Source organism: Nycticebus coucang, chromosome 3 (genome assembly GCF_027406575.1).
Source record: "Nycticebus coucang isolate mNycCou1 chromosome 3, mNycCou1.pri, whole genome shotgun sequence".
Classification (NCBI taxonomy): Eukaryota; Metazoa; Chordata; class Mammalia; order Primates; family Lorisidae; genus Nycticebus; species Nycticebus coucang.
In genome coordinates, this window is record NC_069782.1 from 104,604,160 (window position 1) to 104,632,146 (window position 27,987).

General features: G+C 42.4%; 1 protein-coding gene across 2 annotated transcripts; it reads right to left on the reverse strand.

Moving 5' to 3' along the window:
• Positions 1-1,587: 1,587 nt before the first annotated feature.
• NRBF2 (nuclear receptor binding factor 2) lies at positions 1,588-27,987 on the reverse strand. 2 transcript variants are annotated; one of them, XM_053582222.1, is made up of 5 exons: positions 27,744-27,957; positions 11,491-11,575; positions 7,042-7,181; positions 4,867-4,907; positions 1,588-3,109 (listed from the first exon to the last, which is right to left on the reverse strand). In XM_053582222.1, exons 1-5 carry the CDS (start codon positions 27,826-27,828, stop codon positions 2,399-2,401), a joined length of 1,062 nt encoding a protein of 353 aa, XP_053438197.1. In that variant the 5' UTR covers positions 27,829-27,957; the 3' UTR covers positions 1,588-2,398. The 2 variants fall into 2 exon arrangements, with proteins under 2 accessions (XP_053438197.1, XP_053438196.1); XM_053582221.1 differs by lacking the exon at positions 7,042-7,181 and having other exon boundaries at positions 27,744-27,987.

Sequence of the window (27,987 nt, forward strand, 5' to 3'; positions counted from 1 at the left end):
AACAGCTCAGGGAAACACACTTAACCATTTATTATAAAAGGTATAACCATTTATATAAAAGGGTACAACTCAGGGGCAGTTAGATGGAGGAGCTATGTAGAGGCAAGGGACACAGAGGTTCCATGTCCTCTCAGGGCATACCATCCATCCTTCAGATGGTCAGTAACCTAGAAGCTCTCTGGAGCCTTGCAGTTCAGAGATTTTTAGGGTGTCTTCATATGGCACAATCTGCAGCCCCTCTTCTCTTCCCAAAGGATGGGGTGTGGGGCTGAAAGTTCCAAGTTTGTAATCATGGCTTGGCTTTTCTGGTGACCAGCCCCCATCCAGAGGCCCAGCAAGAATTGCCTCAGAATAAAAAGACACTCATTGCCAAAGAAATTTGTAACGGTCTTAGGAGCTCTACACCAGAAACCAAGGACAAAGACCCAATTACTCATCTCTTCTTATAAGTCACAATACTGTAGTCTCCAGCTCCTCCAGAGAAGGAGAGAAGTTTGTGAGTGAAGTTTGGATGAATGACCAGGTTCCTTGGCCACAAAAGAAAAACCAGACAGCTCGATTGGCCCCTGTGGCCCAGTAAACCAGCAGTCTAACTGTACGCCAGAGCATTCCTTGCTCTTGGCTGTGCTCCCTAATCCGATACACAACTTCACTGAACTCATAACCTCAATTGGTTTATACATTATTTATGTATAATAAATAATGGCTCAGAGGCCCTAAAAATAGTGACACCCAAAATATAAAAGGGTCTACCAGGTGTTAAAAACCAGGTCTTAAAAATGAATAACTCAAGTGGAGTTTGGAGGGGAGGTTGTTTGTTTTGTTTTTATAAGCATCCACTCTATGGAAAACAATCTGCTAGGATGCTGCCAATGTATCACACAGGCCTGGTTAGAAGGCACATACACATACGTGCTAGTAACAGGCTCTAACACATAACTGAAGAACCAGATTAAATGAGAGCACTAAATAATGCAAATAGGAGCTTCGAAAACTTAAGTAAAATTAGTCCGAATAAATATATACTAGTGGCAATGCACAGAAAAGCATCCCAAAAAATACCTATCAAATTGCTAAAAGTAAAGGAATGGAAGGGCAGTGAAAGAGGGAAGTACTGATTGAAAAGGAGAGTGATTTACAAAGTATTCATGTCAAACATAAAGCTCATAGTTTTAGAGAAATGGCAAAGCTAACAGTCATGTGCCATGGCAAGTCCATGCTATAAACACACCCAGGGGCTTATGCCTAAACGTGCTGCTTATATTCTCTTCTTCCCCATCCCTCTCCTCCAGTATTATCGAATATAGCATAGAGAGAAGAACGCCAAGGGAGTGCTTCCCTATCCACTGTGCTGTGTGGCAGAGGTCAAAAAAAAGGTTAGGAACACGCTCAAGCCTCAGGAACTTTTGTACCCTCTTTCACCCTAGTAGGGGAAATAGACTACAAAACACTGAAGAAAAAAAACCAAACCCTTGACACACCAAAGCAATCGTGTGACTGCATCTGTTCATATTCACATCCAAAGCTGCAACCCACAAACCACGCAGTGCCTTGCTTTTCAACTATCAACCACATTCAACAAAGGTATAAAACACAATTACTTTATTGATTTCTTACAATCAAATCCTGCCAACTAGCATTACTTCCACTCATGCATCATTAAAAACAAAGGCCATTTCCTTGGTATTTTCAAATGATGCATTATACAATAAACAAAGTTAGAACTTAAAATGCACCCTGATTAATTATGTAAACTGGTAATTTGTTTAAAAAAGCGTAACTAATAATTTGGTTCTTTTCTTCATAAAATGGAAATTTAAATATTTCTCCTGATAGTCTTGAGGTTATCATTATGAGTAGTGCAAAGTGTGGCACATGTAGTTTCATCTAGAAAAGTGTGTATCTTACACACCTTATTTAAACAAACAAAATGTGCATGACAGAATGCATACAGTCGATGCATGATAAGAAGCATGTTTCAAATATAAGGCAGCCCACCAGGCCACCATACTATTCAGGTTTTGCATTATCATTTATGGCATTATAGATTAATTACACATAACATACTTTTACATATTTTAACCCTGAAGATAAGAAAAATAATTGTTGCTTGAAAAAATTATTCCAGGTAGCCATTTGGTTTTTATCAGGAGAAAGTGAACCTCCAAGATTTAGTGTCTGCTGAGTTGGAATCATTAGCTCAAGTCAGTGAATCAGATATGCGACATATTTCACAGTGACTGTTTCCAAGTCCTGGCAATGCTTCCTCTCCCACAGTAGGCCAGATGATGAAGCATTTCTGGGATTACCCTTATATGTGGTTTTCCCTTTTTTTTTTTTTGCTGAATTAACTGTATTGTAGTATTTCCTCTTCTCACCTCATCTATGCCCTTCCATTTTAATTATTCATGAGTCCTTTCAAAACATCCTCAGAGAGATCCATGAGGGGAAGTTCTGGAGATGGAAAATCCAAGGGAGGAAGATTTGGTATTGGAATGTCCTTGGCTTTGCCGGTATTTGCTGCAAACTTCTGCCAAGTTGAAGAGGCTGCAGCGGTTTCTGAAGGTGGTGGCAAGCTCCATAACTCTGACTTTTCTACAAAATCAGCATCTACTTCCAGCTCCTTTTCTATCGGACCTTTTAGAAGTCTGGCCTTTTCAGCCCTTAGTTGTTTATTTTCTTTCCTTAACCTTTCATTCTCAGCCACAAGGAATTCCACATGTCTCTTCAAATCTGCAATTTTTGTTGCCTGCTCCTCTATAATTGTTTTATCATCTTTTGGGGCTTTGCTTCCCATACACAGCTCTGTTGGCTCACTCTTTTGCTGAAGTAAAAACAGCAGTGTGTCTGGATCCCTGTCAAAGATACCGTGAATTTCAGGCAGGTGTCTCTCTGTGGAAGGGCTGTACTTCTGAGAAAGAAGGGGACTCTGGCCCTCTGTATCCTCAGCAGAGGGTTTGTGAGATGTCTGAAGATGGGAAGACACATCCTTGTCTGCGTTCTGCTGCGCTTTCAATCTTTCCTCACGCTTTGCCCTTTTCCACCGCTCCTGGATGAGAAGGAGCTGTTTCATGTGGCTATCCCTTTGCAATTCCAGTGACAAATGAGCCTATTACATAGAAAAGATACAATTAAAGAATTTAATATTAAGTCTCTTTGGTAATATCCAAAATATACTATTCCAAGATCCTACTTTCAGAATAACTCAGAAATACTTAGAATTTATATACTATGTTTGCAAATGAATAAAACTTCACATTTTGTTAAAAATAACTAGGTCTTAAGCTAACACTTTTATTCATAAACAAACCCTATTCAATAAGAAAGTCAAAAGTTCTATACTCAATCAAGACACTAAATGTGCCTTACCTATTTCTACCAAAAATAGAAATCTTCCCTCTTTAGACATATTAACTCTGCAAATGATTAAAAAGAAAGTCTTGGCCAGGCTCGAGGGCTCACACCTGTAACCCCAGCACTTTGTGAGAGGATCACTTGAGGCCAGGACTTTCAGGCTGCGGTGAGTTACAATTGGGCCACTGCACTCCAGCCTGGGCAACAGAGCAAGACTGTCTCAAAACAGAAGAAAAAAAAAATCTTCCTATTAACAGTGTGTTTAGAAGGCTCAATGAACACCCATGTTATAGAACTATATTCTCTATTGTCAAAGGACGTGCATGGGACAGAACACAACTTTTAAGTTCCCTTGGTTCAGTTTTGAGTAGCTTTTCCTGCTAGTGATATCCCTTACAGAATGATCACTTTCATTCAGTCAGACAAATAGTGACCATCTCCTAGGTATCTGCCACTTTAATAATCAAGAAATCGTGTTTGGATAAAGGCATTTTTAAAACTGAGGCAGGCCCGGGTGGCGCCTGTGGCTCAGTGGGTAGGGTGCCAGCCCCATATACTGAGGGTGGTGGGTTCGAACCTGGCCCTGGCCAGCTAAAACAGCAATGAGAATTGCAACAACAACAACAAAAATAGCTGGGCAAGGTAGCGGGCACTGTAGTCCCAGCTACTCGGGAGGCTGAGGCAACAGAATCGCTTAAGCCCAAGAGTTGGAGGTTGCTGTGAGCTATGATGCTACAGCACTCTACCGAGGGCAACAAAGTAAGACTCTATCTCAAAGAAAAAAAAAAAACCTAGGCAGGCCCTCCCCAACACAGAAGACATTTAAAGCAATTGGTGAGACTAATTTAAAAGGACTTGAATTGCCTAAGAATTCAACCAAAGTCAAATGGGAGACTGTTCAGTTTTAAACAATCTTGACAAGCAAAAGGTAGTCCATCTGTGTGAGCTAATGACCAGGAAAGGTCCTAAGAACAGTCTCTAAAGGGTACATCTGATGATCTAAGATCTGTGAGTAACCAGTTGGTTTTTTTTTTTTTCTTTTGTAGAGACAGAGTCTCACTTTATGGCCCTCTGTAGAGTGCTGTGGCCTCACACAGCTCACAGCAACCTCCAACTCCTGGGCTTAAGCGATTCTCTTGCCTCAGCCTCCCGAGCAGCTGGGACTGCAGGTGCCCGCCACAACGCCCGGCTATTTTTTGGTTGCAGTTTGGCCGGGGCTGGGTTTGAATCCACCATCCTCGGTATATGGGGCCGGTGCCTTACCGACTGAGCCACAGGCGCTGCCCACCAGTAGGTTTTTTAAAAATGCCAGAAGTTTCTTCATGCCATGTCTGGGACATCAACAGCAGTTCATTTGGTTTTCATTTCCTTTCTGAAGTACCTTTCTCTTACCTATTTAATAAATTTTTTGACTAGAGTGTTTTGAGAGGGGGACAACATTTTATACACAACTCAAGTCTACTCAAGAAAATCTTTCTAACCCTTGCTGCAAATATTAAACACATGCCTCACCTGCTCAGACTGTGTCAACGTCATGGCTTCGGAAAGATAAGCTGGTAAAAAAAAAACAAAAACAATAATATGTAAGGGTCATCACTTTGTAATTAACAGGTAAAAGGAAGTGTTTTAATATTCCTCACATGACAAGAGACTGGTCTTTTTTTTTTTTTTTTTTTGAGACAGAGTCTCACTATGTTGCCCTAGGTAGAGTGCCGTAGCATCACAGCTCACAGCAACCTCAAATTCTTGGGCTCAAGCCATTCTCTTGCCTCAGCCTCTTGAGTAGTTAGGACTACAAGTGCCCTGCTATTTAAATTTTTTTTTTTTTTTTTTGAGACAGTCTCACTATGTTGCCCTGGGTAGAGTGCCATAGCGTTACAGCTCACAGCAACCTCAAACTCTTGGGCTTAAGTGATTCTCTTGCCTCAGCCTCCCAAGTAGCTGGGACCACAGGCACCCGCCACAACACCCTGCTATTTTTTTGTTGTAGTTGTCATTGTTGTTTAGCAGGCCTGGGCTGGGTTCGAACCCACCAGCCCCAGTGTATGTGGCCGGCAAGGTAACCACTGCGTTACAGGGCACCAAGCTTACTGTAAGGAATTCAATGGAGACAGTTTAATGCATTTATGAAGACCTTCAACAAACTTTTCTGTCACTTAGGATCAGATCCTAGGTGACTTAATTTGTTTCAATTTAAATAGCCAATGTAAAAATCCTTACTTTTCTTCTCTGGGCTATTAGAAAGAAAGCTTAAGGCAAGTTCTCCTCTATAAATGGGCAAGAATTCATGGTACATTTTGTGAACTATAATCCTAGTCCTTTCCCATTTGCACCTCCACAGATTTCCTCATCTACCTATTTTTAATCACATTCTATGCGTCACCCTTTGTTCCACTGTAACACATTTTATGTCCTTCCTGGAACAAGGTGAGGTATAAATAATATTGCATTATTATTATTATCATTTATGACAAGAGTCTCACTTTGTCACCCTCAGCAGAATGCTGTTGTGTCACAGTTCACAGCAACCTCAAACTCTTGAGCTCAAGCAATTCTCTTGCCTCAGCCTCCTGAGTAGCTGGGACTACAGGCGCCCGCCACAATGCCCTGCATTTTTTTGAGATGGGGGTCTCACTCTTGTTCAGGCTGATCTCGAACCTGTAGCTCAGGCAATCCACCTGCCTCGGCTTCCCAGAGTGCTGGGATTATAGGAGTGAGCAACCTTGCCCAGGCTAGTACTGTATTATTAATAATGGATCATACACAATCATCACTTTTTATCTCTTGCTTACTATAAACTTTTTCGGCACCTTCATTGCTGCATTAAGTTCCTTTATCGACGTTTTGCAGATAACTACAAAGCATAACTACAAATAACTACAAAGCATTTCTTTCTGTCCAGTCTTTGGGGTTTTTTTTGGAGACAGTCTCACTCAGTTGCCCTGGGTAGAGTCCTGTGGTGTCATAGCTCACAGCAAACTCAAACTCTTGGGCTCAAGTGATCCTCTTGCCTCAGCCTCCTGAGTAGCTGGAACTAGAGACGCTCGGCAGAACGCCCAGCTAGGTTTTTCTATTTTTAGTACTGATGGGATCTCACTCTTGCTCAGTTTGGTCTTGAACTCCTGAGCTCAAGCAATCCGCCTGCCTCAGCCTTTCAGAGTGCTGAGATTACAGGCTTGCACCACCACACCCAACTTGTCCAGTCTTGATCTAAGTTTTCTTTTTTTGAGACAGAGTCTCATTATGTCGCCCTTGGTAGAAGGCCGTTGCATCACAGCTCACAGCAACCTCAAACTCTTGAGCTTAAGCGATTCTCTTGCCTCAGACTCCCAAGCAGCTGGGACTACAGGGGCTCGCTACAATGCCAGGCTATTTTTTTTGTAGCAGTTGTTGCTGTTGTTTAGCTGGCCTGGGCCAGGTTCAAACCTGCCAGCCTTGGTGTATGTGGCTGGTGCCGTAATCACAGTGCTATGGGTGCGGAGCCTTGATCTAAATATTTTAATGATTTTTCTGACTAAATGACGTAGGAATTGTTGACTTTTAGGATCTACCACAGTCCTTGAGATATAGATTAAGTAGATGCCCTTTCCAAGAAAAAACAGCGTTTAGCCATACTTAACATACTTGTATTTTTCTTTAATTTTCCCTTATCTTTTGCTCCTGTATTAAGTTTGTATAGCTGCATACCATTTCTGTTCCTCTTGAGACATTCTTCCTGCTCTGCTATTGCTCTGATATGATGTGCAGGAATGTTCTTGGACATCCTTCCAATGTTGCCTGCATACATTTGTCCCGTCTGCACTTCAGTTTGTTTTAAATCCATTTTCCTAACAAATACAACAGTTTCCACAAAACCAGCTTAAAAACGCCTCCCTCTGTAGAACGCTGAAACTGTATAACATGACAGAAGAGGATATCGCAAAGCACAAATAACTCAACAAAAAATCTCACTTAAGTATTTCCCAAATTTAAACCTTACAACTGGGCCATTTTCTTAAAAGAAAAAAAATTTTTATTATCTGATTGCATGATCATGGATTTGCCACAGATTAACAACAGGAACAAATGCTTACCAAAACAGAAGTTTAATATCTGTCTTAGAAAAATCAAACAATTCTGGTTAAACTGTTTCCTTCTAATATGACACAAGGCTACAGTTCAAAGTAGATATTAAGTAAATCATGAGAAAAAGGACCCAGGAAAATCTGAAGAACTTATTACTTCTTTAATTAATAACATCAGTTACTATTCTATCAGGAATCTGTTAAACTCACACCAAAGCACAAAATATCACCTATCACCTCTGAATGATAAAGACTGATCTCTAGAATCATTTTCATGTTACCGCAGTTTCACAGGAAGGCCCAACTAAGATCTGTTTTCAACCAAAATGTTGATCAAATACAAATAAATGTATATTTACTGCTTATATACTGAAGATGAGAAATCTGTTCATCTTCTGCAATGTTCATTTTGAATATTAAGCTTTACCAATAGTTAATATTAATCTCCTCATTTAAGCTTTTGCTCTTTTGTTGTTCATAAAACGAAATTCACTTAGGGAACTGGACTGCATGAGACAGATAAGGGAGCATTACACCAATCCAGTTATGGCTGCTGGCCAAAAGTTTAAAGCAAAAGATTTTTCCAACAATAGTGAATCCCTGGAGACTATGACTTCTTAAACTTACCCTTTTTCAATCTGAAAAAAATTTGGCATCTGCTTCCAGATTTAGACAGTGTTTTCCTTCCTGATTTGCTATCCCAGATTATCTGGGAAATATGCATATGCTCAGTTTCACTTCATTCAGCCACTGTCCACCTTGACAGTAGATTCTATTTTTCCCCAAAGGAGAGAAAAAACTCAAGTAACTTCTTACTTGAACATATTTATAAAACAAACACTATAAAAAGCATAGAGGCTAGAGTCTTAGCTATGTAATCTCATGGTAAATTTTAAGTCTTGGAATCTCTGCTTGATCTTTGAGAGCTGGACACAGGCTAACTTCATTTGCCCTTTACTCCTCCCACTTCTGGCTTTCCTTCCTATTTCCCTTTTTTTTTGTGAGACAGAGTCTCACTGCGTCACCCTGGGTAAAGTGCCGTGGTGTCACAGCTCACTGCAATCTCAGAATCTTGGGCTTAAGCAATTCTCTTGCCTCAGCCTCCCAAGTAGCTGGGACGACAGGCGCCCGCCACAACACCCAGCTATTTCTTTGCTGCTGTTGTTGCAGTTGTCATTGTTGTTTAGCAGGCCCAGACCAGGTTCGAACCTGCCAGCGCCCAGACCACTGAGCTATGGGCACCGAGCCTCCTATTTGCCTTTTTAAGATGTTGACTTTTCCCTGTTATATGTCTAAAACGATTTCCAAATAAGTTCCTTCTTTTCAGAGTACATCTACGTCCATACCTCCTAAAACCTAAAACACCTATTATAAGCTCTAGTTGTAATTGTTAGTCACTTTAGAAAAAGCAAGCTCTTTTCAACCAAATAAATTTTCAACTCCACTCTAAAACAAAACACAATGCTATTTTTAACCATGTCTAAATTCCCAATCTGTTCAGGGAAATTTACTAATCACATTCAGTTCTGTTTCCATAATTAAAGCTAATGTGCCTTCATCTATTCTACTTCTGAGAATATTACAGAATGGGAAGTGGGGGTCGTATTTCAAACAAAACAATAGTTTTAAGTCATCAAAAACAAGAAGTGGGCTAGGAATAAAACTTTTCTCCCTTTTTTTAAATTTTATTTATTCATTTATTTATTTATTTTTATTGTTAAATCATAGCTGTGTTTTCTCCCTTTTATTTATTTATTTTTCTGTTTTAAAGACAGGGACTCACTATGTTGCTCAGGCTGGTCTCGAACTCCTGGGCTCAAGTGATCCTCTGGCCTTGTCTTCCCAAAGTGCGGATTACAGGTAGGAGCTGCTAAGCCCAGGCTATTCCCTCTTTTATTTACTTAGAACATCCCCTCGCTCTCCATACAACATAGGTTGATTCATTCCATTTTAACATGTTATATATGTGTAACCATGACCATTTGGGCTGTATAACTAAAGGTATGGATTTACTATAGCCTTCGTACACAATATGGTTCTCTCTCTCTATTTTCTTGAGACAGAGTCTCACTCTGTACCCTGGGTAGAATGCCATGTCATCAGCCCAGCTTAGAGCAACCTCAAACTCCTGGGCTCAAGTGATCCTCTTGTCTCAGCCTCCCAAGTAGCTGGAACTACGGCATCCACCACCACAACCGGCTAATTTTTCTACTTTTAGTAGAGACAGGGGTCTCACTCTTGTTCAGGCTGGTTTCAAACTCCTGAGCTCAAGCAACCTACCCACCTCAGCCTCCAGAATGCTAGGATTACAGACATGAGCCACTGCACCCAGCCACTGCACAGTTTTCTTAAATAAAGAAAACTGTATTTTTCTCTACAAAAACAATAATAATAATAATAATAATAATAATAATAATAATAGAAAAATTAGCCAGAGCAGTAGCATATTCTGTAGTCCCAGCTATTCTGGAGGCTGAGCCAGTGGGAGGAGGATCACTTAAGCCCAGGAGCCCAAGGCTGCAGTGAGCTATGATAACACCACTGCACTGTTCCCTGGCAACAGATCAAGACCTGTCCCCTCAACCCCATAAAAAAAATTAAACATAATATATTGTCTTTATAGGGACTATAAATTAAACAATGTTTCACAACAAAATATGGTTTAGAAGAGTTAAAGAGTACTAGCTGACAAATTCAATGTTGTGCAAAGCCCCCATAAAACTCACATAAACATGCAGAGATGTGTGGAGTACGTGCTCAGCCCTACAGCAGATGCATGGGATACACTTCAGTAGCAAAACTAATTCTATATAAAAAATAAGACTTGAAATTTTATCTGAAATATCAGTGACTTGTAAGCAAAAGTCACTGAACTAAAACGATTTATTTCAGAATGTACAGTCTGTATTTCAGCAATAAAATAACATGGAAGGGGCAGACTCTGTCAGGAAAGAGAATTTGACTTTGATAATACTGGCCTAGAGGGAAAAGAAAGTGCCTACAACAGAAAGAGTTCAGGAAGGCTGAGCATGGTGGCTCACACCTGCAATTCCATCACTGTGGGAGGCTGAGGCGGGAGGATTGATTGAGTTCAGGAGTTCAAGACCAGCCTGAGCAAGAGCAAGACCCTGTCTCTACTAAAAAGAAAAAAATTAGCTGGGCACTGTGGTGGGCATTTGCAGTCCCAGCTACTCAGGAGGCTGAGCCAGGAGGATTGCGTTAAGACAGGAATTTGGGGTTGCTGTGTGCTAGGCTGACACCATGGCACTCTAGCCCAGGTGACAGAGTGAGACTCTGCCTTCAGAGGAAAAAAAAGAGGATGACAAAGACTTCAAGGCTTACTCTAAGAAAAATGACCCACATCCATTTTGGATGCAGTGTGAGTAAAACACCCCCTTGCCCAAACTTTTTTGGTTTGTCACTCAGACAAAAGAAAATGAGCTAAACAAAACAGGCCCCAAAGATCTGATAAAGTTAGGTCTTTGATAAGAAGCCAACAATTCTAAACTTTATACCTAAATGAAAACAATCACCAGCATGCATGAAGAAATGGAACACCCAGAAAAGAAACTAAAAAAACAGGAAAAATCTTCCATCATTTCAGGTGGCAAAAGTCTTTGTAGCTTTTGTATTATCAGCATCTAAAAAATAGAAACTCAGTGAAAATGAGTTGGTTGGAATTGAATTAGTTACTTTTCACAGCCTGAAATGAACAACAATTTGAAACCCAGACTTCTTTTTTTAGAATAAAATAAAGTGACAGACTTCTTGAAGTCAGCTTCTGTCTTTAGGAATCTTTGGGCTCAGAGGGCTGTGTCAACAATCATCTACCAGTATGGTATTTATGACATCTTCATGGTTTAGAAAGAAGACAGGATTAGGGGGAGCTAGGAAATTTAACACACTCACTTAAAAAATAATCAAAGCTGATGTTCTGGTGGGTCAACAGTGTTAACCTTGCACATGCAGGCCAACACACATATTGTGATTTTCATTCTAAATAGTGATAAGAGATACCAGGGGAAAGAAATTTCCTTCAGTATTAAACTTAGTATTTCTTGAGAACACTCACCTGCAGCCTTTTTGTGACAAGAAATAGCTTCTTCGTATTTTCCTGTAGCTAATAAACGGTCTGCCCTTCTGCTCTGTTGATGAGCCTAGAAGACAAAACATACCTAAGTTCCTCTGAGTCAAAATAAGGTAACACTTTAAAAAAAAAAAAAAAAACACCTTTTATGGCCAGGCACAGTGGCTCAAGCCTAGCACTCTGGGAGGCCCAGCAGGGAGGACTGCCTCAGCTCACAGGTTTGAGACTAGCCTTAGCCAGAGTGAGAGCTTGTCTCTAAAACTATCAAGGTGTTGTGGTGGGTGCCTGTATTCCCAGCTACTCGGGAGGCTAAGGTAAGGGGATTACTTGAGACCAAGAGTTTGAGGATGCTGTGAGCTGTGATGCCACAACACTCTACCCAGGACAACAGAGTGAGATTCTACCTCACAAAAAAAGAAAAAAAAAAGGCGGTGCCCATAGCTCAGTGGGTAGGGCACCGGCCACATACACCAAGGTGGGCAGGTCAAATCCAGCACGGGCCAGCTAAACAACAATGACAACTGCAACAAAAAAAAAAGAAAGCCAGCTGTTGTGGCGGGTACCTGTAGTCCCAGCTACTTGGGAGGCTGAGGCAAAAGAATCGCGTAAGCCCAAGAGTTTGAGGTTGCGGTGAGCTGTGACGTCCCAGACCTCTACTGAGGGTAACAGCTTAAGACTCCCTCTTCAGAAAAAAGAAAAAAAAAAAAAAAAAAAGACTATAATCATGAAATCATTTATCAAATAGTAAAATCCAAGTTTCTCTTGTATCATTCTTCTCTTTTGACAATAAAGTTACTATTTGTTTTTAAAATAAAAAATGTGGAAATTGTACAGTCAAGGTAATAATGATACCAATATCTTATATATAGGGTAGATTTTTTTCAGGTACAATTTACCAAAAAAACAAAGATAAATTCAGATATTCTAAAAAGCAAATAATCTAAATGCTCCTGAATGTAAGGTAAATGCGACAAGTAATCACTGGCCTCCTTAAATTTATGTTACACTTTAAGAATTCCAAGAGCCAGGTGGTACCTGTGGCTCAGTGAGTAGGGTGCCGGCCCCATATGCCGAGGGTGGCGTGTTCAAACCCAGCCCCGGCCAAACTGTAACAGAAAAATAGCCGGGTGTTGTGGCGGGCGCCTGTAGTCCCAGCTGCTCGGGAAGCTGAGGCAAGAGAATCGCGTAAGCCCAAGAGTTAGAGGTTGCTGTGAGCTGTGTGACGCCACGGCACTCTACCCGAGGGCGGTACCGTGAGACTCTGTCTCTACAAAAAAAAAAAAAAAAGAATTCCAAGAGCCTAATATACATTATTTCACTGATTTCAACTTTGTGAATGTCTTTCCCTCTTTTAAATATGAGGCCTGACAATTAAGTCTGTGAACTTGCCACCATGTGCTCATGCTGGAAGCATTGTAGAAACAGCTCAGAAGGTTTCATAATACAAGCCTAACAGTGTCTCACAGCTGTGTTCCTGCCAATGTGTGGCAGTGTCTTACTGACTGGCGTTTGTTGTTTCATGTTTTGTCTCTCCTCCCAGGAATGTTGGACGTTGAATTACAGCAACGAACAAACATTAAATTTCTTGTTAAAAATGGCAAGAGTGGGGCGGCGCCTGTGGCTCAGTGAGTAGGGCGCCGGCCCCATATGCCGAGGGTGGCGGGTTCAAGCCCGGCCCCGGCCAAACTGCAACCAAAAAATAGCCAGGCGTTGTGGCAGGCGCCTGTAGTCCCAGCTACTCGGGAGGCTGAGGCAAGAGAATCGCTTAAGCCCAGGAATTGGAGGTTGCTGTGAGCTGTGTGAGGCCACGGCACTCTACCGAGGGCCATAAAGTGAGACTCTGTCTCTACAAAAAAAAAAAAAAAAAAGGCAAGAGTGAAAGTGAAACCAGGGACATGTTAGTCCGAAGTTTAAGCAGATAATGCCATGGAGAAAATAGTGGTGTACAAATGGATTAAACTTTTTTTTTTTTGCAGTTTTGGCCTGGGCCGGGCTTGAACCCGCCACCCCAGGTATATTGGGTCGGCACCCCACTCCTGGAGCCACGGGCACTGCCCGATTAAACTCTTTTTTAAGGGGAGAGAAAGTGTCACTGATGTACAGAGGTCAAGGCACCCAGTAATTAGAATTGACAAAATCATTGAGAAAATTTGTTGAGCTGTGCATCAAAATTGTCAGCTATGAGAAGCATAGCAGGCCAAATAAACACAGATAGAAAAACAGGTAAGACAATCTTAAATGAAAATCTTGGCAAAAGAAAGGGGTATGCAAAAATGGTCCTGAAAGAGCTCACTGATGAACAAAAACAAAAGAGAGCTGAAGAACTTTTGGAGAGGCAAGATGACGTTTTGGGCCATTGGTGTTTGAAACACAGGTGTGCTGATATGACACTGACACAGAGTGTCAAAGTGCACAATGGATGTCAACCAATTCTCCACGACCAAAAAAAAAAATTTCCATCAGTCCAAATCAAGAGTTAAAGCAATGTTGCAGACATTTTTTGATAATCAGAAGGATTATTCACTATGAATTTGTACCAACTGGACAAAGAGTTAACCATGTGACTGTAGTGATACTCAGCAATGAGTTATGTGGCACTTACTCTAGAATGAGTTTGCAAACTTAATTGTCAGACCTCAAAAGAAGGCCAAATAGACGGATGGAATCACATAACTTGTAACTTATGTGAGATTATTATTACATTTAGCTAGGCAAGAGAAAAGCAAAGATCAACTAAAATTTTCTAACTAGTGTAATGTTTGTTTTTGTTTGTTTGTTTTTTGGCCAGGGCTGGGTTTGAACCTGCCACCTCTGGCATATGGGGCCAGGGCCCTACTCCTCTGAGCCACAGCACTGCCCAAAAATTATTATTATTTTTTATTTTTTTATTTTTTTCAGTTTTTGTCCGAGGCTGGGTTTGAACCCACCACCTCCGGCATATGGGGCCGGGGCTCTACTCCTTTGAGCCACAGGTACTGCCTACTAGTGTAATGTTTTCATCACTAACAAACTCTATGATTTAGCAAAGCTTCATAAAAAAAGCAGAAAGCACTTTACAGTCATAACAGCGTTATGCACAATAGCAAAAAGGTGGAAACAATCCAAATGTCCATCAACAGATAAATGAAAAAAAAAAATATATAGTATACACACATGGAATGTTAGTTGGTCTTAAAAAGGAGGGAAATTCTGACACATGACATAACATGGATGATGAACTTGAGGACATTTTTCTAGTTGAAAAAAAGCCAGTTATAAAAAGACAAATACTATAAACTTTATATGAGGTATCCTAACTAGTCAAATTTGGCCGGGCGCAGTGGTTCACACCTGTAATCCTAGCACTCTGGGAGACCAAGGCAGGCTGTATGAGCTCAGGAGTTCAAGACCAGCCTGAGCAAGAGAGAGACCCTGTTCTCTACCAAAACTAGAAAAACTAGCTAGGTGTTGAGGTGGGCACCTATAGTCCCAGCTACTTAAGAGACTGAGGCAAGAGGATCACTTGTGCCCTAGAGTTTGAGGTCGCTGTGAGGCATGATGCCACAGTACTCTACCAAAGGTGACAAAGTAAGACTCTGTCTCAAAAAAAACATACTTCAGGCCGGCCCCATATATCAAGGGTGGTGGGTTCAAGCCCGGCCTTGGCCAAACTGCAACAAAAAAAATAGCTGGGCATTGTGGCGGGCGCCTGTAGTCCCAGCTACTTGGGAGGCTGAGACGAGAGAATCGCTTAAGCCCAGAAGTTGGAGGTTGCTGTGAGTTGTGATGCCATAGCACTCTACCCAGGATGACAGCTGGAGGCTCTGTCTCAAAAAAAAAAAAAAAAGAAAGAAAGAAAATAGTCGTGTTCTGAACATATTTTTTGCTCACTTCAAGCTTCCATGGTTAAAATTCATCCATTATTTTACGACCTCTGTCATTTCTTGTGACCCATTATTATTCTCAGGAATAAACTGAACTTACAGAAGAGTTTGTTTAATCACTATTTGAGGAGTAAAAGCCTCTGAAACAATTAAAAGGGATGATCTTGGCTTTAAGAGTATGGCTTGTTTCTTCCTTACAAAATGCAAACAGCACACCTTCCTGGAAGTGCTAATTACTACACCTGTTTTATTCTGAGTATATTTTGCAGACAAGCCCAGAATACCTTTAATCTTGGCGTTTCTCTGAAGTATGGTTTTTTTGTTTGTTTTTTTGAGACAGAGTCTCAAACTGTCACCCTGGATAGAGTGCGGTGGCGTCACAGCTCACAGCAACTTCCATCTCTTGGGCTTAAGCGATTCTCTTGTCTCAGCCTCCCAAGTAGCTGGGATTACAGGTGCCCGCCACAATGCCCGGCTATTTTTTGGTTGGCAGGCCCAGGCTGGATTCAAACCCGCCAGCTCTGATGTATGTGGCTGGTGCCTTAGCCACTTGAGCTACAGGTGCCAAGCCACACATGACTATTTTCTTTTTTTTTTGTAGAGACAGAGTCTCACTGTACCGCCCTTGGGTAGAGTGCCGTGGCCTCACACGGCTCACAGCAACCTCTAACTCTTGGGCTTACACGATTCTCTTGCTTCAGCCTCCCGAGCAGCTGGGACTATAGGCGCCCGCCACAACGCCCGGCTATTTTTTTTGTTGTTGCAGTTTAGCCGGGGCTGGGTTTAAACCTGCCACCCTCGGCATATGGGGCTGGTGCCCTACTCACTGAGCCACAGGTGCCGCCCCATGACTATTTTCTAATATCCAGAAATGACACAGATCTTTAGGAAGACAATATATGTGATGAAGACAATAATAGATATGAGCAATTAACATTTCTCTAATGGACATGTTTTGATAGTACTATTAAAGAAAGTGGTATTCTCAATCAGTAAGGGGTCTAGGTAGGAAAAAATGAATGGAAGGGGTGAATCCCCCGTGCCTTTACCTTTCTGAGCTCTGGGGGAAAAAAAGAAAAAAAGAAAACTTATTGGAAATCCCAAAGCTCCTCTTAACAAGGGTGGCCCAATGTAGACCTACTGCTACCAAGAACCACGTTCTCTGGGATCGGTCTCTTGCTCTCCCACTAAGTCATCTAACCTGTAGCATCTTCCCCATTAGTACAGTGGTGGGCATCCCAACCTGTCAACTAACTTTCAGGGCCTATTTTCTCACCCATAAAATTATGGATTTGTACTAGATCTATGTTTTTCAAGGTGGTGTTCTTTTGTTTGTTTTTTTGAGACAGTCTCAATCTGTCACCCTGGGATTGAGTACCGTTGCATCACAGCTCACAGCAAACTGAAACTCTTGGGCTCAAGTGCCTCAGCCTCCCAAGTAGCTGGGACTACAGGTGCCCGCCACAATGACCAGCTAGTTTTTCTCTTTTAGTAGAGAAAGGGTCTTGCTCTTCCTCAGGCTGGTCTCGAATTCCTGAGTCCACCCAATCCACCTGTCTTGGCCTCCAGAGTGCTAGGATTACTGCACTCAGCAATGTTTGAAGTTTTAATGAGAATACAAATCACTTGGGGATCTGGTTAAAATACAGATTCTGATTCCGCAGTTTTGGAGGGTTTCTGATTCTACCCAGGTGAAGCTGAAGTGACAGGAATGAGATGCTGAGGTTACCTCAATCTAATACTATGTTTCTATAATCTATGTGTCTCTGATGACTTCAACTACTTTTTGCCTTGTGCTTAATTTTTTTTTTTTTTTGAGACAGAATATCACTATGTCACTCTCGGTAGAGTGCTGTGGCATCACAGCTCACAGCAACCTCAAACTCTTGCGCTTAAGCAATTCTCTAATCTCAGCATCCCAAGTAGCTGGGACTATATGCGCCCACTACAGAGCCTGCTATTTTTCTTTTGCAGATGTCATTGTTGCTTAGCTGGCCTGGTCTGGGTTTGAACCCGCCAGCCTCGGTGTATGTGGCTGACTCCGTAACCACTGTGCTATGGGCACCGAGCCCCTTGTGCTTAATTATTTATGTGGCTCCATAACTAAACTTCAAGTTCTGTGAAAGCAAAATAAAGTGTTATTTGAAGTGCTGTATACAAAAAAAAAAAAAACAGTTTGAGAGCTGGACCTCATGGCTCTCCCAAACTCCTTAAAACTTCCCCATGTAAAAGTCTAATCTCTAATCACTCTGACAATTATGGAGTGATACCTCATTATATTCAAATATTATAATCCCAATAAAAACACACACTTCCTCTAGGTTATGTGATGCCACAGCAATCAAATTCCCTATTAAAAAAAAAAAAAAAAAGGGCCGGGCGTTGTGGCAGGCGCCTGTAGTCCCAGCTGCTCGGGAGGCTGAGGCAAGAGAATCGCGTAAGCCCAGGAGTTAGAGGTTGCTGTGAGCCATGTGATGCCATGGCACTCTACCCGAGGGCGGTACAGTGAGACTCCGTCTCTACAAAAAAAAAAAAACAAAAACCTAAAAAAAAAAAAAGGACAGGTCAGGCACAATGGCTCACTCCTTAATCCTAGCACTCTGGGAGGCCGAGGCAGGTGGATAGCTTGAGCTCATGAGTTTGAAACCAGCCTGCGCAAAAGGGAGACCGCATCTATACTTAAAAAAAGAAAATAAGAAAGAAAGAAAAACTGAGACAAGAGGATCACTTGAGGCCAAGAGTTGGAAGTTGCTGTGAGCTACGATGCCACTGCACTCTACCCAGGGTGACAGCTTGAGACTCTGTCTCAAAAAAAAGGAGCAGTGCCCATAGCTCAGTGGGTAGGACGCCGGCCACATACACCAAGGGTGGCGGGTTAGAACCTGGCCCGGGCCGGCTAAAGGAAAAATGACAACTGCATTGTCATTAGCTGGGCGTTGTGGTAGGTGCCTGTAGTCCCAGCTACTTGAGAGGCTGAGGCAAGAGAATCACTTAAGCCCAAGAGTATGAGGTTGCTGTGGTTGTGACGCCATGTCACTCTACCAAGGGTGACATAGTGAGACTCTGTCTCAGAAAAAAAAAAGAAAACGAAAAAGAAAAAGGGAAAAAAAGTATAGTTCCTATTAAGTTCTTATTAGACATCTATCAAGTGCAGACTGGGTAAAGCTTGACTGCCTAGGTTCAAATTGCAGTTTGAACATTTATTAGACACTCAGTTTTTTTTCATCTCTAAAATGAGAGTTGTAAAAACTAAACTGGTTGAAATATCACAGTGCTTAGAATGGTACCTGGTACACAGCACTCAAAAAGCCCATCATTATGCTGCTAAGTACCATGAAAGACAACAGAAGTGCTGGAGGTACCTGCTGTCAAGAAGCTGGCGATGCAACTCAGCACCTGTAGCTTAGTGGGCAGGTCACCGGCCACATACACCAGAGCTGGCAGGTTTGCACCTGGTCCAGGCCTGCTAAACAACAACTAAAACCAAAAAATAGCCGGCCATTGTGGTGGGTGCCTGTAGTCCCAGCTACTTAGGAGGCTGGGGCAAGAGAATCTCTTAAGCCCAAGAGTTTGAGGTTGCTGTGAGCAGTGATGCCATAGCACTCTACTGAGGTCAACATAGTAAGACTCTGTCTCAAAAAAAAAAAAAAAAAGCTGACGATGTAATTGAGTGGACTAGACTAAATTGCATTTTTAATATATATATATATTTTAGAGACAGAGTCTCACACAGCCACCTTGGGGTAGAGTACCGTGGCATCATAGCTCACAGCAACCTCAAACTCTTGGGCTCAAATGACCTTCTTTTGAGCTGGGACTATAGGTGCATACTACAACACCTGCCAGTTTTTCTATTTTTAGCAGAGACAGGGTCTCACTTTGCTCAGGCTAGTCTTGAACTTCTGACCTCAAGCAATCCAGACACTCTGGCCTTCCAGAGTCCTAGGATTACAGATGTGAGCCATCACGCCCAGCCTAAATTGCATTTTTAAAAAACTAAAATATTGGGTGGCGCTTGTGGCTCAGTGAGTAGGGCGCCGGCCCCATATACCGAGGGTGGCGGGTTCAAACCCAGCCCCGGCTGAACTGCAACCAAAAAATAGCCGGGCGTTGTGGCGGGCGCCTGTAGTCCCAGCTGCTCGGGAGGCTGAGGCAAGAGAATCGCTGAAGCCCAAGAGCTAGAGGTTGCTGTGAGTCCTGTGACATCATGGCACTCTACTAAAGGCAGTAAAGTGAGATTCTGTCTCTACAAAAAAAAAAAAAAAAACTAAAATATTGTAGAAAACCTGTTTTGGTAATAATGCTTAGTTTTAAAAATAATCTTTACAGATTTCACATATTAAAACTGATCTCTTTAAATATTGTTGGGGCTGGGTGGAGTGGCTCACGCCTGTAATCCTAGGACTCTGGGAGGCTGAGGCGGGTGGATTGCTTGAGGTCAGGAGGATTCCAGACCAGAGGAATCCAGACCTGAGCAAGAGGAAGACCACGTCTCTACTAAAAATAGCAAAGCTAGCTGGACATTGTGTCAAGCCCCTGTAGTCTCAGCTACTCAGGAGGCTGAGGCAAGAGGATCACTTGAGCCCAAGAGTTTGAGGATGCTGTGAGCTGTGATGCCATAGCACTCTACTGAGAGTTAAAAGTAAGACTCTCTCTCTAAAAAAAAAAAAAAAAAAATACTGTTCTTGGGAGAATCATAGCCACTAAAAGTAACAAGTCCATAAATGTGTTTCTCTGGTATTCAAAATAAAACAGTCCTGCCTCCTTCTGTGCACTGCTTTTCTTCCTAGGCAGTCCATAAGATCCTTGCACAAGTTCTGGTATTACCTTGTTTTCTGGACACCTAAATAATCCCTTCCTCAGGTTTTCAAACTCAGGACAAAGAGTATCAAGAAAGTTTAACATCCAGAGGCTAGCCAGGTAGAAACAGGTCTGCAGAGAAAAGGAGAACAGTGGTCAACTCTGAAGAGGCAGAGGAGAGCCCTACATTTGCGTGACAAGATCCATATGTTCCTAGACCCACCCACATTGTACCTCCTCCCTTCCTGTGACTTTCTTCGGAATCCAATAAACTATCCCTTTTGGCTTAAGCTAATTTATAATGGGTTTCCATCATCTTCAACCAACAAAAATCCTATCAACTAGGTTACTAAGTGACTGCCCTCACTGACAAGTACTTTCTACTTCTACATGCTAACTGCTTTAGAAATGCAGGTTCAATATCTTTCCCAAAGGAAAACAGCATTATCTCTTACAATTTTTAATTCATTTATTTATTTCTGTTCCCTGGGGAAAGCTATAATGCAAAGATGAAAAGAAAAGGAATACCATGTGCACAAAATACCAAAAAGGCAACAGAGGAAAATCTAATGAATGCCTGACCTTACAGTAGGATCCTCCGTTGGGAGCAAAGGAGAAAACTCATTCGCTCCCCGTTTCACAATCATTTCACTACAAGTCTCCTACAGACAGGTAAAAGCAGTATTTCCAAACATAAGCACTAAACTGTCTAACTAATGTAACGCAATTATACTTAAGATAACTGCTGCTCCCGTGTCAGAAAATTGTAGGAAGACCTCTTTTTAATTTTAAGTCTAAGGATCAACTTCTCCTACATGCTGCTCTTCCTGCATCTTTTTTTCTTCAATTTCCAGTTTAGCTTTAGCTTATTTTTTTTCAGAACTGCCTCCATCTGCTTTGAAGACAGTGAGAATCTTGTATAGCTTTCTTTCAAATTACAGGATACAACACACTGGTGGGTTATGAAATCAATTTAGTGGGTCACAACTTGTATTAAAAACCTCTAATAGTAAGGCCAGGCGCAGGGTAAGGTGGATTACCCTGAGCTCACAGGTTCAAGACCAGCCTGAGCAAGAGCGAGTCCCTGTCTCTAAAAATAGCCAGGTTTTGCGGTGGGTACCTGTAGTCCCAGCTACTTGGGAAGCTGAAGCAAGAGAATCCCTTGAGCTCAAGAGTTTGAGGTTGCTATGAGCTGTGATGCTATGGCACTCTACCAAGTGTGACCAAAAAGAAAATCTAATGGCAAATAACATACTGCATCATATATACCAAAAAGTTTTTGTTTTTGTTGAAGTTTTAAGGGCTCCTGCATTTCTGCATAATTCCAGGAGGCACCTTTTATAATATAGCAGCTCTGGAGGAAACATAAATGTTACCAAGCTTTAAAAATTTCTCATTGTGTTGGCTCAGAACCTATAGCTCAAGCAGCTAAGGCACCAGCCACATACACCAGAGCTGGTGGGTTCCAAACCAGCCTGGGCCTGCCAAACAATGACAACTACAACCAAAAAGTAGCCAGGCATTGTGGCAGGTGCCTATAGTCCCAGCTACTTGGGAGGCTGAGGCAAGAGAATGGCTTAAGCCCAGGAGTTGGAGGCTGCTGTGAGCTGTAATGCCACGGCACTCTACCCAGGGCGAAAGCTTGAGGCTCTGTCTCAAAAAAAAAAAAAAAAAAAAGAAAAGAAAAACATTTCTCATTGTGGATCACAGTCAAAATGGATGGGCAAACACTGGAAGGTCAATATTTTATTTAGAAATCTTGCTTTCAAATTCCATTACCACCACTGACTCCACATTTCAAATTTATCTGTAATATGGGGAGAATATATCATCTAGCTATTAAGCGGACAAGATAAATAATATATGTAGTGTCTGATGCCAATCCCACCACTTAATAATTGCTGGATATATTTCAGTGCTCTACTCCCTTTTCCCAGAGTGCTTCCATTAGGTCCAGTGTAGCTCATGACATAGGATAAATTTTCCTTAGAATTCTTCAGGGCAACAAGGGGCTTTTTTTTTGAGACAAGAGTCTCACTATGTCACCCTGGGTAGAGTACTGTGGCGTCACAGCAACCTCAAACTCTTGGGCTTAAGCAATCTCTTACCTTAGCCTCCAGGTAGCTGGGACTACAGGCGCCCGACACAACGCCTGGCTGTTTTTGGTTGTAGTTGTCATCCAGTTGTCCAGGCTGGATTCGAACCCACCAGCTCTGGCGTATGTGGCTGGTGCCCTAGCCAATGAGCTACAGGCGCCAAACCATACATAACCTCTTTTTACCTTAAAGATTTTGCTGCTAACATAGTTAACATAAATAGTTGATTCCAGGTATGTGCAAGGTTATTCCTAGGACAATGATATCTGATTCTTTTCTTAGATGAGAATCGTGGAAGCAAGAGGCTTCATTAACCATATCACATGATGTGAGAACTGACCGATCCAAGGGAAGCTGTTTCAACGTACTCTCAGCACTTACAGGCCAAACATATAGAAAACAATGTGGCTGGCCAGACATTGTGGCTCATACCTGCAATCCCAGCACTCTGGGAGGCTGAGGTGGGTGGATCGCCTAAGCTCAGAAGTTTGAGACCAGCCTAAGCTAGAGTGAGAACCCATCTCTAAAAATAGCCAGGTGTTGTGGCACATGCCTGTAGCCCAGCTACTCAGGAGGCTGAGGCAAGAGGATCACTTGAGCCCAAGAGTTTGAGGCTACTGTGAGCTATGATGTCACAGCACTCTACCGAGGGTGACAAAGTGAGACTCTGTCTCCAAAAAAAAAGGCTCGGCACCTGGTAGCACAGTGGTTACAGTGCCAGCCACATACACTGAAGTTGGCGGGTTTGAACAACTTCCACTGCCTATAGTCCCAGCATCAGATTGGCATCAGACACTACATGCAGTTGACAACTGCAGCAGAAAACGGCCACGTGTTGTGGTGGGTGCCTGTGGTCCCAGCTGCTTGGGAGGCTGAGGCATGAGAATATCTTAAGCCCAAGTGTTTGAGGTTGCTGTGAGCTGTGATGTCACAGCACTCTATCCAGGGCCACATAATGAGACTCTGTTTCAAAAAAAAAAAAAGAAAAGAAAAGAAAACAATGTTGTCAAGCAGTTACATAGACCCTGCCCTCTGCAACAGAGGTAGGAAAAGCAGTGAGCAATGGTCACTTACAAATAAAGATCTGCCATCACTTTTCTAAGTCAGCAGCAAACCAAACAATTCGATACTACTCACACAAGTTTTAATGTTACCAGCACTCACATTGACAAAATTTAAATGTATGTAAAGAAATGCCTAAATATACACTAAATTATTTTACAGGTATGTTACCATTTTGCCATATTAAAAATTGACCTCCAAAAAATTGATGAAATAAACTTACTCAGAGTACAATGTCTAGCTACTTTTTTTCAGTGAAAGAACATTTTTCTTTTTTTTTTTTTGTAGCGACAGAGTCTCACTTTATGGCCCTCGGTAGAGTGCCGTGGCCTCACACAGCTCACAGCAACCTCCAACTCCTGGGCTTAAGCGATTCTCTTGCCTCAGCCTCCCGAGTAGCTGGGACTACAGGCGCCCGCCACAACGCCCGGCTATTGAAAGAACATTTTTCTATTGACCTACTTCAAAACCAGAAAACTAAATACCTTATCTGTATTATATATTAAAATGTTTATTTATCTTATTTATTTATTTAGTTTTGGAGACAAGAGTCTTACTCTGGGGCTGGGCGCAGTGGTTCACAACTGTAATCCCAGCACTCTGGGAAGCCAAGGCAGGCAGATCATCTGAGCTCACCCTGAGCTACAGTGAGACCCTGTCTCTAAAAATAGCCAGGCGTTGTGGCAGGCACCTGTAGTCCCAGCTACTTGGGAGGCTGAGGCAAGCAAATCACTTGAGCCCAAGAGTCTGACAGTTGCTATGAGCTAGATGTCAAAGCCATCCCACCAGGAATGACAAAATGAGACTCTGTCTCAAAATAAACAAACAAATAAAAAAACTAGTCTCACTCTGCTGCCTTGGGTAGAGTGCCGTGGCATCATAGTTCACAGCAACCTCAAACTCTAGGACTCAAGCGATCATCTTGCCTCAGCTTCCTGAGTAACCAGGACTTCAGGTGATTTTTCACCCAGCTAATTTTTCTGTTTTTAGTAGAGGTGGGGTTTCACTCTTGCTCAGGCTGGTCTGGAGCTCGTGATCTCAAGCAACTCACCTTCCTTGGTTTCCTAGAGCCCTAGGATTACAGGCATGAGCCACCTCACCCAGCCTAAAATAAATATTTTATTTTATTTATTTATTTTGAGACAGAGTTTCACTTTGTCATCCTCGGTAGAGTGCTGTGGTGTCACAGCTCACGGCAACCTCCAGCTCTTGGGCTTAGGCAAATCTCTTGCCCCAGCCTCCCAAGTAGCTGGGACTATAGGCGCCCACCACAACACCCGGCTATTTTTTGTTGCAATTTGGCCAGGCCGGGTTCAAACCTGCCACCTTTGATATATGGGGCCGGCGCCCTACTCACTGAACCACAGGTGCCGCCCTAAAATGAGTATTTTAAACTAGTCTCTTGCAGATCATAAAAATTCACTCGAGGAAATAAGTCTTCAGGCACTTACTGCAAATCCAATTAAAAAAAAATCAATACTAGAGCAGAGGCACTAAATGCCAACAAACAATGTGCAGTTCAATATAGATAAGGACCACACTGAAATGAAAATAAGGAATACATTAATGTAAAAGCACTGGTAGAAAGAGATCACAATAAACAAGTTGTGATCCATAATGTATCTGAGTCACTGACCTAAGTACTTAATTTCTCTCAGTCTAGACTTAAACCATCTGTAAAACTGGAAACTTCTTAAAAAATTCCAAGGATGCTCTGAGGACACATGATTATAAATTCACATACTGGGCGGGGCCTGTGGCTCAGTCGGTAAGGCGCCGGCCCCATATACCGAGGGTGGCGGGTTCAAACCCAGCCCCGGCCAAACTGCAACCAAAAAATAGCCGGGCGTTGTGGCGGGCGCCTGCAGTCCCAGCTACTCGGGAGGCTGAGGCAAGAGAATCGCTTAAGTCCAGGAGTTGGAGGTTGCTGTGAGCTGTGTGAGGCCACGGCACTCTACCGAGGGCCATAAAGTGAGACTCTGTCTCTACAAAATAAATAAATAAATAAATAAATAAATAAATAAATTCACATACTAAATCCTCTTACAGGGGCAGTGTCTGTGGCTCAAAGGAGTAGGGCGCCAGCCCCATATGCCAGAGGTGGCAGGTTCAAACCCAGCCCCAGCCAAAAACTGCAAAAAAAAAAAAAAATAAATAAAAATAAAATAAATAAATCCTCTTACAATAAATTTGGACTACACTACGAGATCATGAGTAAAAGCTCATATATACAAGTTTGTGGGATTTTCAAAGGCACTCACGAAATCATAGCACAGAGAACTATATCTCTTGTGGCATCAACTAGATACTAAGTGTCTTCTGACATAAAAGTGACAGCTTTCAAAACACCCTAGTCTCCTAAAACTGAGTAACAACTTTGAGTGACAGAAGCCTGTCATTAGTTTGACTTAGCAACACAGTCAAATAATTCACATAAATGTCAATCTCTGTTCTAATGTTACCTTTCAATAAACAACCAGGCTGGAAATCAGATCTTTCAACTCTCAAATGGTTTAAGAAATCAAGATGCCAAATTTCTGATACTTGCCCATATAAATTTTATGGCTGGATTATGGAATTATGCTAGCCTGCTTTAGAGAACTCTTTTTCAAAATTCTCCTCCTATAAAAAGGATTATTTAAATACTATTATCACCAGTTAACTAATTTTTCTTAAACTGGTGATTCTGCAGCTCCATCTACAATTGTTGCCCAGTTCCAGTCTTCCCATAAGCCCTCACACACTTGTGGGGCAGTTGGCTGTAATTATGCTGTAGCTTTCAGCCAAATAAAGTGAAGCTAACTGGAACCGAACCAATGGTCATTTTGCAAGAACACTTGAACTTTGAAGCACTTTTTAAGATGCTGGTTATTTCTAATAATATTCCTGTGAAGTCTCAGTATTGAGCCATCCATTATATTTTATTGTAAACTACATGTCACCTTAAAAACAAAGACAGGTGCAAGGCATCTCTCTAGTTTTTAAAACTCGAAAATATAGTCTAACTCTTCCTAAGTGTAAACAACTCTTACCAATGAGGACAGGACCCAACTTAACAAAACTGGGAAGAGCTCCTCAAAGTAGCTAAACTGCTACCAGTGATTTGGAACCACACCTTTAGGTCCCAGAATCTCAGATTTTTAAAGTTCCAACAAGTCCAAACTTCAATTGTACAAGTTGACTTTAAACTAAAGGCTTAGGTCTAGTATAATAATAGCTAACCATTATAGTAAGTATAGAGTACAGTTCTAAGTGCTTTACACGTAATTACTCCTTTAATCCTCACAACCAACCTGAAACATGAAACAGCGTGAGATCAAATAGTTTGCCCAAGGTTGCACAGCTATAAAACAACAAAGCTAGAATACAAATTCAAGCAATCTAGCTCCAGAATCTACCTGTATACTCCTTAAACCACCGGGCTCTACTGCTTTTCTGTAGAGGGGTTTGAACCAGTCCAAAGCCCTTTCAAGACTTCAGTCTTCATAGTACAAAGAGAGAACATAATCCTCCACGGTCCTTTTTTACAATCCCACCATCGCAAAGAAACTGCAAATCTGCAGTTTAAAAGTTCTTCCTGTAAGCAACCTAAGTAATTTGACTTTTGTATCCAAAATGGGTATCCTCTCCAGAAACTAAAAGATGTTGTGGTGAGTCTGCAAAGAACTCGTGTTTCTTGTTGGCAGGCTCTCTCTGGTTTTGTTTGTTTGTTTGTTTGTTTTTTAATTGCAACACCTAAAAAACCTAAAAACATAACAAGGAATAGGCTACCAGCACTTTTTCTGGGAACGCCAAACATCTATTGTACTTTCATGATGCCTAAATTGATGAAACTGAACTAAAATCATGATGCCTAAATTGATGAAACTGAACTAAAAAGAGGGACACCTTTTTTCTTAGTTGTCTTTAACTTACTTGGGGAGAAGACTTAGTTTTTGCATCAGAATGTATGTGGGAAATGGATAAAGAGAAAAATGGGGCTGGGAAGGAATATTACTACATCAGTTAAAGTGAGAGGCTTACACTCAGACCCTCTACGTTACAAGTTAAAGCCAGTAATTACTACACACCAATTCTGCCCTGCCGGCTGAAGTCTCCGGGCTGCAGGGAGGTGGCTACGTGGCGCTAGGAAGCATTTCCCCGGGCCCAAGAGGAGGTGGCAGCCCCAGCTGGTGGCAGCCCCTAGCCTATGGCCCTGCGGCAGGGGGCGCCTGGAACTTCTCGGGAATCCCCGAGGTGGAGAAAGTCTGGGGCGGTATGCCCGGAGCCACTGTGGGGCCAGTGACAGCCTGAACCCCCAGCCGCTGCTACCTGCCCTACACAACCCATTTGGCCTCCAGGGTTAGCCAACGCGCAGGGGACAGGACGAGACTCCTGAGGCACCCAGCACGGACGCTATCCTCTGTGGGCCACTCACCAGGTTGAGAGGTCCTTCCATTACTTCCATAGACCCCGGGATAAGCGGCGGCCTGAGGAAGGAGAGCGGCGGCGCCCGGGTACATGGAGGGGAGCAGCGGGGAGGCGCGACGGAGCCGCGGTGACTACGGCCCCTCTCTGCTCCCCCGGAGCCAGCTGCGGGCGCACAGGGAGCAACAACCAAGCCACTTCCTCCTCCGGCGCCGCGCCGCAAACACGCCCCCGGCGCCGCCGCCACGCACGGC